The 9,455-nt window shown below is 54.5% G+C and overlaps 2 protein-coding genes across 5 annotated transcripts; one reads left to right on the forward strand and one right to left on the reverse strand.

Moving 5' to 3' along the window:
- Positions 1–943: 943 nt before the first annotated feature.
- Positions 944–3,337, reverse strand: TMEM205 (transmembrane protein 205). Of its 2 annotated transcripts, none has more exons than XM_011380311.2 (4): positions 3,125–3,259; positions 2,577–2,685; positions 2,311–2,474; positions 944–1,309 (listed from the first exon to the last, which is right to left on the reverse strand). In XM_011380311.2, exons 2-4 carry the CDS (start codon positions 2,674–2,676, stop codon positions 1,004–1,006), a joined length of 570 nt encoding a protein of 189 aa, XP_011378613.1. In that variant the 5' UTR covers positions 2,677–2,685; positions 3,125–3,259; the 3' UTR covers positions 944–1,003. The 2 variants fall into 2 exon arrangements, with proteins under 2 accessions (XP_011378613.1, XP_011378614.1); XM_011380312.2 differs by having other exon boundaries at positions 1,002–1,309; positions 3,204–3,337.
- Positions 3,338–3,456: 119 nt separating this feature from the next.
- Positions 3,457–9,372, forward strand: CCDC159 (coiled-coil domain containing 159). 3 transcript variants are annotated; one of them, XM_011380319.2, is made up of 13 exons: positions 3,475–3,612; positions 5,023–5,141; positions 5,236–5,462; positions 6,195–6,228; positions 6,513–6,601; positions 6,692–6,773; positions 6,954–7,149; positions 7,715–7,782; positions 7,857–7,933; positions 8,282–8,403; positions 8,626–8,708; positions 9,032–9,145; positions 9,303–9,372. In XM_011380319.2, the coding sequence occupies exons 1-13, from the start codon at positions 3,608–3,610 to the stop codon at positions 9,305–9,307; spliced, it is 1,221 nt and encodes a 406-aa protein (XP_011378621.2). In that variant the 5' UTR covers positions 3,475–3,607; the 3' UTR covers positions 9,308–9,372. The 3 variants fall into 3 exon arrangements, with proteins under 3 accessions (XP_011378623.2, XP_011378621.2, XP_011378622.1); XM_011380320.2 differs by having other exon boundaries at positions 3,475–3,605; XM_011380321.2 differs by lacking the exon at positions 5,023–5,141 and having other exon boundaries at positions 3,457–3,612.
- The last annotated feature ends 83 nt before the right edge of the window (positions 9,373–9,455 follow it).

Below are 9,455 nucleotides of genomic sequence, written 5' to 3' on the forward strand. Positions count from 1 at the left end.
AACTTCCACGGTAGCCAATACTCAAGGTTTGCTTCTCACACACATTGTTCATTGTGGTGAAGGGAAAATGTGGCAAATCATGCACTGGCTTGTACAGTAGTCCTCCTTTACCTGCAGTTTCCTTTCTATGGTTACAGTTACCTGCAATCAACCATGGTCTGAAAATATTAAATGGAAAATTCCAAAAATAAACAATTCATGTTTAAAATTGTGCCTCATTCTGAATAGCATGATGGAATCTTGGACAATCTTGCTCCATCCCACATGGACGTGAATCCCCTATGTCCAGCACATCCACACTGTGGATGCTCCCCACCCATTTGTCACTTGATAGCCATCTCAGCTATCAGATCGACTATCGTGATATCACAGTGCTTGTGTTCAGGTAACTTATATTATGTTATAATGGCCCCAAAGCACAAGAGTAGTGTTGCTGACAATTCAGACATGTCAAAAAGAAATTATAAAGTGCTTCCCTTAAGTGAAAGGTATGAATGTAAAGGAAGAAACATAGCATATGTAGGCTTCAGTACTGTCTGTGGTTTCAGGAATCTACTGGGGGTCTTGGAACGTATCCCTGTGGATAATGGAAGGACCACTGTACACTTCTCTTTGGAAATGACTGGTGCTGTTTCTGCTCACATTTCATTGGCCAAAGCAAGTCACATGGCCACCCCTAATGTCAATGGGCTGGGAAATATGCTTGTCCTCTAGGGATCAGAACCAACTATTTGCACAATACATAGTATGTGCAATAGTTAGCTTCATGCCTGGCACATAGTGGGTGCTCAACAAGTGGGCACCGTCATAGAAAGGGCTTAGGGGCTGCAACAGCTAACGCTCCAAATCATTATGCCTCGTGAATGGGAAAATGGAGTCCCTCAGTTCCACCTTTACCAGCCCTTCCTCCTGCTTCTCAATTGGAGAAAAATGACAGCAGCCATTTCCAAAGAAGAGTTTATTGCCATTTGGGGCCCCAGCAGGGACAGAGAGGTAGTGGGTGCTAGAGGCTCCTGAGGCCCAGGGCGAGGCCAGCAAGACAGAACCCATTGCTCAGGACGCAGCCCAGATTGCAAATGGAGGACAGGCCATGGTAGCGGAAGAAGATCTGGCGGAGGGCATTGTACTTGGGGTCCTGAGCCCGCAGCTGGCAGTAGGGGTCAAGGCCCTGGTGGTGGCCTGGCACCTCTCCACCCAGGCCCCGATTCTTCTCCACAGTCTGCAAGGCCCACATGGCAGCTGTGGTGCGGGGCTCCAACCAGCGGGCGTTGATGGTGGCCAGCGTGAGGCTCAGGAGAAGCAGGCAGAGCTGGTGGGGGTGGTGGGAGGAGGACAAGGTGAGCCGTGCCTGGGAGGCAGGAGGAGCCTTCCAGAGATCTTTCTGCATCCTTAAAGCCCAGAGGGATGGGGGACAGCATTGGGTCAAAGCCAGGCCTCCCCTACCTTTTCCAAACCAAGACTAGGGGCCTCAACCAGAGTTTCAGTGCTCACACCCTAAACCCTACAGGAAAGCCTCCATCGCCATCTCCTCTACCCTCCCCAAAACTTTCTGAGCCTCCTCTCTTCTGATACTCAGACTGGAAGTTTCCAGAACACAGCCTTGTCTCCTCGCCTCTGTTCCCCTAAACTGAGAGTTTCTCAGGACAGTACCTCTCTTCCCCAAATTGGGACAGAGTACCATAACTGTCTTCTCATTTCCCCCAAACAGAGAACCTAAGACCAGGCAGTCTTCTCTGTGGCCCCAGCCCAGACCCTAGAAGCTGACACTGGGCCCACAGGGAGTGAATAAAAAGTCTTTAAAGTTCCAGTTACCCATAATTCTCTCCCGTTTCTGTGGGATTATTCTTGAAATCCCTGTTAGACCTCACCTGCCCACATCTGAGCAGAGAGAGGGCAGGATAGAGAAATATGAGATGCAGAGATGGTCCCTCGCCTTGTGGTTGGGAAAATGTGTGGATGGGCGTGGGAGACTTTAAATTCCCAGTCAGGCTGGTTTTTAAACAATAAGCTGGGGTCAATGCCCCGGCCCAGCTGAGTCACCATGGCTTGGCCGCAGGCCCAGCCAGAGGAAGGAGAGGGAGCAGCAGCCAGCAGAGACTCCCTGGGGGATAGACAGGGCTGTTGGGGGTGGTTGTGCAGGTGGTGCACTGCTCAAGGGTATCCAAAACCCAGCTTTGTATCCACTGGGAAGAAGGGGCAGGTTTTTGTTTGTTCTTCATTCGTTTAATTCTCACAAAGGTATAGCAATAAGTGCTCTGTGGGGTCCCGGGAATGAGTCTCCGGAGGGTAGTGAAGCCCAAGCCCAAATACCTGGCTGGCCTCCCAGAATGTGAGCTGGACCCAGGCGTGCTGTGGAACTAAGATGCAGAAGTTGACGAAGGCACAGCCCATGGAGATGTGAAAGTAGAAAGGGAAGAGTTTGCTCTGCACGAGGCCGAAGGTATGTCGGGGAAGGCCTCGGAAAAGAAGGAAGCCTGTGGGGCGCAGGGGACAACGCACATGTTAGGTTACTCCAGGTCCCTTCTCATTCCTGTCCCCATCCCAGTACCCATGACGTCCAAGCAGACAGCCCCTACCTGAGATGAAGGTCACCCACATTTGCATGCCCCAGGCCCCAGACAGAACCAGTAGATGGACCACCTTAGTCAGGCTTCCAGGGTTCCCACCTTCCTCCATCTTGCAGGCCTGGGAAGAAGGCACCGTGTGGCTCAGGGCTTTACCTTCAGCCCGCGGCCTTCAGGCCTTGTGAGCCTGCTCAAGGCCAGGGTAACAGCTAACCCAGCAAAGATCCAGGGATAGCAGCCTAGGAATGGGGGTGGGGAATGTCCACAGCAGTACTGCAACAACCGCCAACCGCATCTTGCAAATATCAATCCTCAAGCTCTCTGGACCCCAACACCCATGCCACCTCTGAGACCCCCAAATTTCAGCCCCAGTAGCTCAAGTTCGTAGCCCGAGGTCTTCATAGATCATCCCAGTGACTCCCAAATATCACCCCGGGGACTCAACAAAGACCCCTGATCTCATAACAAGAGCCCGGATATCGCTATGAAGCTCCCCAAAGCACTCCCGAGGCCTCATCTAATCCTGGGAACCCCCCAAATCTTATTCCAAAGACACCGACCCCACCCGAGGCACCCAGGAATCCGAGACGAGAGGCGCCGGGGTCGGATCTCAGGGGCCAGGCGGGCTGGCCTCGGTACCTCACTCCTGCAGTCCTCCTGGGCCACTACCCCTCATGGGGCCAAGGACTCGTCCCGCCTTCCCGCTAAACCCAAAGCCAATCCAATCGTACTCTGCCACCTCCTGTACCTCCCTCTTAGATATTGACTAATCGATTAGCAGAAACCAGCCTGAAATTCCGCCCCTCGTTGGGATTTTATCCAATTACACGGCGGCTCCTAAAACCTGCGAGCGGGAAGGCGCCAATGAGGCCCTCGGCTACATCGGAGGAGGCGGAGCTAAAATGCCAGCCACACCCCTCTCTGTGACTCTATCTTTGGTCTCCGTGCGTTTTAATGCGATGGTGTCCCTGCGGGATCAAATTTCAGCGTCACAGCTGGGGACTGGCTTCGCGGTCCCTGATGGGAGAGCATGAGCAGGTGGTATGTGGTAGGTGGGGATGGAAGGGAGTCGGGAGCCTGGCAGATGCAGGATTCACGGCCCGAAGGGGCGGGGCGCATGCTAATGACCCCGCCCCTCCCCCCAAGAATTCTCCCGGGAGGAACGGCTGATGTGGGAAGGGGAGAGGTGCTCGACCGGGGATCTGCCTGCAGTTGGCCCTCAGAAATGCGTCTTCCCTTTTCCCCGCTGAGCCTCCCAGGGCTTTTATGGTCCCCAGGTTCCAGGTTCCAGGTTCTCAGCGTGACATTAAAGGACGAATACTGAGCTTTCCGCTCCTGTATCTCAGGCACTGGTATGAATTAAGTTAGTCACAACAATCCAAAAATGTGGTAGTACAATATCTTATTTTTATAGTTGGGGACGCTGAGGCATGGAGAAGTTCAGTAATTCAACAACGCACTGCTGGAAAGGGGCAGAGCGAGGATCTGAACCCAGGCCATCCAGCTAGAGGGTCTATAGTGCCCATTGAAAAGTAGCCTAGAACATTTCAGGCAGAAGAATAACTCCTACATCACATGATAAGTGTGAAGACCCAATAAGTGCTAAAGATGGTGCCCAATACTCAGTGAAGTGCTCAGAAAATATGAGTTTAAAAAAAGATTAAGGAAGATTTTACAGAAGGGATGCTGAGTAGGGTTTCGAAGGGTATATAGGAGTCTTTCTAGGAGGACTGGGCAGAGGAAGGACACCAGAGGGCCCAGCAAAGGCAGAAAAACAGAAAGTTCTATAGTGTGGCCTTCTGGCTGGGTGTGACCTTCACCTAGAAGTTTTTCCAGACGGCCCCAGGTGTCTCCATCTGCCAGCCCTGATTATGCTGGGACTGTAGGAGGTGTGGATATGAGACCCAGAGCTGAGATCTTTCTTGTTCCTAGCCTCATCTAGCACAGGCCTGGACCCCAATTCAGTTATTATTTATTGAATAGATATGTCCTGCCTCTCCCGTTCACACACTATGGTTCCCTTTTACCTGAGGAGCCAGATCCAAACTCCCCTGCTTGGTTTTCAGTGCCTTGCTTGAGCTGCCCTGCTAACTTCCTCCTGTTGCTTCCTCTTGGACCCTGCCTCCAGCCATCCTGAATTGACCGGCACAGAGGACATGGTTCTACACTTCCAAGCTTTCTCACATGATGTTTCCTTCCAGGAACACTCTTCCTGTAGGGACCAATATTAAGATCTCTTTTCCCTTTTAGGCTTCTCACTTTCTCCTGTGGGGTCTTCTGGGTTCTTTTCACTGCCCAACCGAAGCCCTGGGGCTGGGATCATCTTTCATCCAGCTCCTACCAAAACTGGGAGTCCCTGTATTCAGGGCTGAAGACTCTCTGGGGTGTCAAGGAGGGTCTGAAAGTGTGGGATATGGGAGCTGGTCTCAGTGCAGCCCCCTGTCCTCCCTATTTGAAGCGACCCTCTTCTGGCTGGCCTACCCCGGGACCCCGACTACTCTGTGCCCTGCTACTGCTCATCTTCCCCACCCTCCAACTCGTGTTTGGTTGCTAACAGGAAGAGCGACAAGTGCTGGGGTTCGTTGAGGGGCTGCCCCAGGGCAGGGGAGCTGGGAAGGGCTGCAGTGCTCTGGGCTAGCCCTCAGGAAGCCCTCACCCACCTTACCCCCAGGCGCTTCCTCAGACAAGACCGTGGACTATACGATTCACTGGTCCAGGACCCCAGAACCAGAGACTTTGGAAACAGCTGCTTCAGAAAACACAGTGACAAGTACAAACTGGAGGCCAGGGAGGGACTCGGGGCCTCAGTCGCATTGGTCTCCCCCCTTCTCCAACCCAGACTCGCAGGAGCACTGTAATGAGCAGGACCTTGTGAAGAGGCATCAGAGCATCACTAAGGTCACCCCCACCCGGGAAACCCCTTCCTGCTGCACTACAATTTACTGCTGCGGGTCTCAGGGAGGGGGTTGCGGGGGCAGGGAGATCTTCCTCAAGAACACTCCCACGGTGTCTTCAGAACCCGGAACACTCCCAGTGCTCAGTAGACCTGTGTTGAAAATGTCTTAATGGATGAGGGAATTAATGGAATGGATGTACGATTGTGTGTCCTAACCTAGTGGGGTCTTGTCTGTGCTTGTCTCTGGGTGTGACTGCCTATGTGTCTGTGTGGTTGTGGGTCTGAGATGGGTACGAGTAGATGCTCTGGGTCTTACAACTTAAGAGTGCAAGGCTTGTGTCTGTGTGGCTACAATTGTGTTTTGACAACTGAGTGTGATTATACATTGCGTGCTGTTGGCGCTGTGTGCAGACATTGTCAACGCCATTTGCCCCTAAGGAGGAGGGCCATTTCCTGAGCCCAGGCCAGAGACAGGGCTTTGCAGGTGCATGCTGTCAAGGGCAGCCCACAGGCCTGCATACATAAGAGACAAGCCATACAAGTGTACTTCTGAGCACATGCAGGGCAGGGGAGGTGCCCAAATGTGCCTGGAGGCAGAATTGCCTGCACTTGGGGTCTGGTACACCCAGAACTCAACAGACTCAACTCATGTCCAAAACCCCTGCACTGGTTTGGGGTGAGCAAGGAGGCAGCCAGGGATGAATTTCTACTGCCCTCATGTCCCCCTTCCCTAGAAGCCGTTGGAGACCAGCTCTTCCAAAGTCAAATGTAAGAATCCTCCCTCCCAACTAGACTATGTGCAAAAGACCTGCTGGTTCCTACTTCCACCCACAGCCCCTGCCTCCACAGCTGACTCTTGCCCCTGACCTTGCCCTCCATCCCTGTCCCTGTCCTTGACCCCTTCTCCTGCCTCTACCTTAACCTTGGTGGATCTCCACTGCTGATCTTGCCCCCTGCCTTTATCCCTACCCTAAGCCTCTGCTGACCTCTGCCCTGACCTTTCCCCTACCCCCACCCCTTCCAGCCTGGCTGACCCTCACCTCTGTAAACAGATAAGTCCATCATGATGATATCTGACACCCAGAAGCTCCTGCGATGTGAACTGGAGTCACTCAAGAGCCAGCTACAGGCCCAGACCAAGGTAAGCCTCCTTGGCCAGCCTTGCCCCCAGCAACCTCTGTCCCTGTCCTCTGCTCCCTCCCATCTCCAGACCTAAATTCTTCCCCTACAGGCTTTTGAGTTCCTAAACCACTCAGTGACCATGTTGGAGAAGGAGAGCAGCTTGCAGCAAATCAAGATCCAACAGCTTGAAGGTGAGGACTGACCAAGGGTCAAGGTCATGCTGGAGGCTATTAGGGTTGAGTTAGGTCAGAGTGAGAGAAATGGGTAAGTCTGAGTTCAAGGTCAGGATCTGGCCAGGCTAGGGCAAGGTGGGTTCAAAACTGGGCTCAGGGTGTGGTTGGGGCTTAGTCAAGTTCCCATCATCTCTGCAGAGGTGCTGAATCCCACAAGCCGCCAGACAGAGAAGGAGGGACACAAGGGGGGCATGGAGCAGGGAAAGCAGGAGCTATATGGGGCCCTGGCTCAAGGCCTGCAGGGGCTGCAGAAGACCCTGCGCGACAGCGAGGAGGTGCAGCGAGCCCGTACTACCCGCTGCCTGCAGCTCCTGGCCCAGGAGATCCGGGACAGGTGGGTGTTGCTAGGCAGGCAGCCTGGAGGCTGTGGGAGGGAAGGGAGGCCAGGTTGAGGGAAATGGGACAGACCTGAGTAAGAGGGATGGGGAACCATGGAAGGCTTGAGGGATGAGAGGAGGGGAGGGCGGGGAGGGGGACAGGAGGCAGTATGTGTGTGTGGGAGACTGGGAGGCCAGAAGGCAGGAAAGAAAGGAAGCTGGAGGTGGAATGGGGAGAGTGGCCAGGGACTCAGGAAGCTGGGGAATGGGGAGATTGAGGGGGGCCGAGGCTGGGGATATGGGAGGTGGGGGGCAGAGGCTGGGGAGATGGAGGCCAGGCAATGGGAGGCTGGAGGTCAGGAGGAGAGGACTTGGGCTGGGGGTGGGGGTGGAGAAATAGTTGTTTTGAGGGGAAAGGTGGTGAGCAGATGGGGAAAGAGGTCAGAGCCAGGGGGAATGGGTGGTGGTACAGATGGGAATATGGTAAGCGGGGGAGGCCTGACGAGGCAAGTGGGCCAATGGGAGGCCAGAGGGCCAGACCCTGGACAGAGGCTGTGGGTCTAGGCTACACTGTTTCCTCAGCAAGAAGTTCCTGTGGGAGGAGCTGGAGCTGGTGCGGGAGGAGGTGACCTTCATCTACCAGAAGCTCCGTGAGTGCCTGGAGCCCAAAGCCAGGAGGGGGATCCTTCTGCGCCCCAGCTTCCCTGAGTCCCCTCCCCCACAGAGGCCCAAGAGGAGGAGATCACAGACAATCTAGTGAACATCCAGAAGATGCAGAAGACCCAGGTGAAGTGCCGCAAGGTGAGTGGGGAGGAGGGTGACCCTGCATGAGTTGAGTGTGTGGTCATCTCTGCCAGCCTCCACCATCAGAATGGAGCCAGAGGCCTGGGCTCAAATCTCAGCTCTGCCACTTACTGCTGTGTGATTGTGGGCAAGTTTCTTTACTTCTCTGGGCCTCAGTTACCTCATCTGTGTAATGCATATAACAACATATCCCTACCTGAAGGGATGGCTGCATGAACTGAGTGTTAGGCCCCTTGAGGGCAGCCTGGCATGCAATAGGTGCCATATAATGGTCACCTTGCACCATCAACATTATTATTACTACTGCTCTTCCCTCATTCCCTCCCACCCCACTCTGGGCCCCAGGTCCTGACCAAGATGAAACAGCAAGGGTGTGAGACATCCAACCGGCCGGAGACAGAGGACACTCCACTAGGAGGCAATGGCTCCTGGAAGAATGACCTCCAGAAGGAGCTGAGTGACATATGGTGATACCCAGCTCCCACTCTGATCTCTGACCCCGACCCTCGTCTCCTCTGCCCTGCACCCAATCAGATCAAGCAGCAACTACCAGAACCTGGAACCCATCTGAGTCCAGGCCTCCATCTCCATCCGGGACTCCACTCCACCCTGACCCCCCAACATCCCGCTGCCCCAGCCCCAAGCAGCCCAGAGTCACCCAGGGCTCCCAGCTCCCCATCTCCCCACAGGTCCGCTGTGCATGTGCTGCAGAACTCCTTCGATGGCCTCACCTTGTCCTCGGGGAACCGCCCCAGGGCTGCAAGCCTCAGGGGTGAGGGAGTGGAGCCATGCTCCAGGTTGTGGGGGTCATTCTCCAGCTTCACACATGGAGGTTGTGTTCAGAGGCCATAGTGGGGGTCACATTAAGGAGTCCCTTGAGGTTTCATTTAGGGGGGTCACTCAGGGTCTCCAGGATCTTTTTTAAAGGCTCGATGGGGTAAAATTCAAGGGTTATTGAGATCATGATTTGGTGTTACATTGGGTCACATTCAAGGAACATGATCAAGGGACACTGGCCCATATTCAAAGGTCGCTCAAAGGTCACATCCAGGATTTGTGCATAGAGGGCCAGAATGGCACCTGTCCCTCCTGCAGGCTACAAGGGACACAGATGTCTGAGCCCTCCACTCCCCTCCTGGGACTCGGACTCGGACTCGGACCAGGACCCTTCCCAGCCACCGTTCAGCAAGAACCGCTCCTTCCCACCTGGTGTGGCTCCTCCCCTGCCCCACCCACCCTGCCCCTCCTAGCCCGCCCTGGAATCCCACAGTATGGATCCTCCCAACCTAGGCACCTGCGTCCTGATCCCCCGCCCTGGGATCCCCTGGACCAGGCCGGGCCCTTACCCACCATCTCTTCCCCACAGCCTGAGCAGTCGGGACTGCTCTCCCTGAAGACCCCTCCAGAGAGAAAATAAACTAGCCGAGACCCTCCTCCACCTGTGAACTGTTGCTCCTGCTGCTTCCTGTGCCTGAGAACGACTCCTCCCCCATTTACTTCTCAGTGTTGGGGAGGGTGC

Source organism: Pteropus vampyrus, unplaced genomic scaffold (assembly GCF_000151845.1).
Source record: "Pteropus vampyrus isolate Shadow unplaced genomic scaffold, Pvam_2.0 Scaffold391, whole genome shotgun sequence".
NCBI classification, from domain to species: Eukaryota; Metazoa; Chordata; class Mammalia; order Chiroptera; family Pteropodidae; genus Pteropus; species Pteropus vampyrus.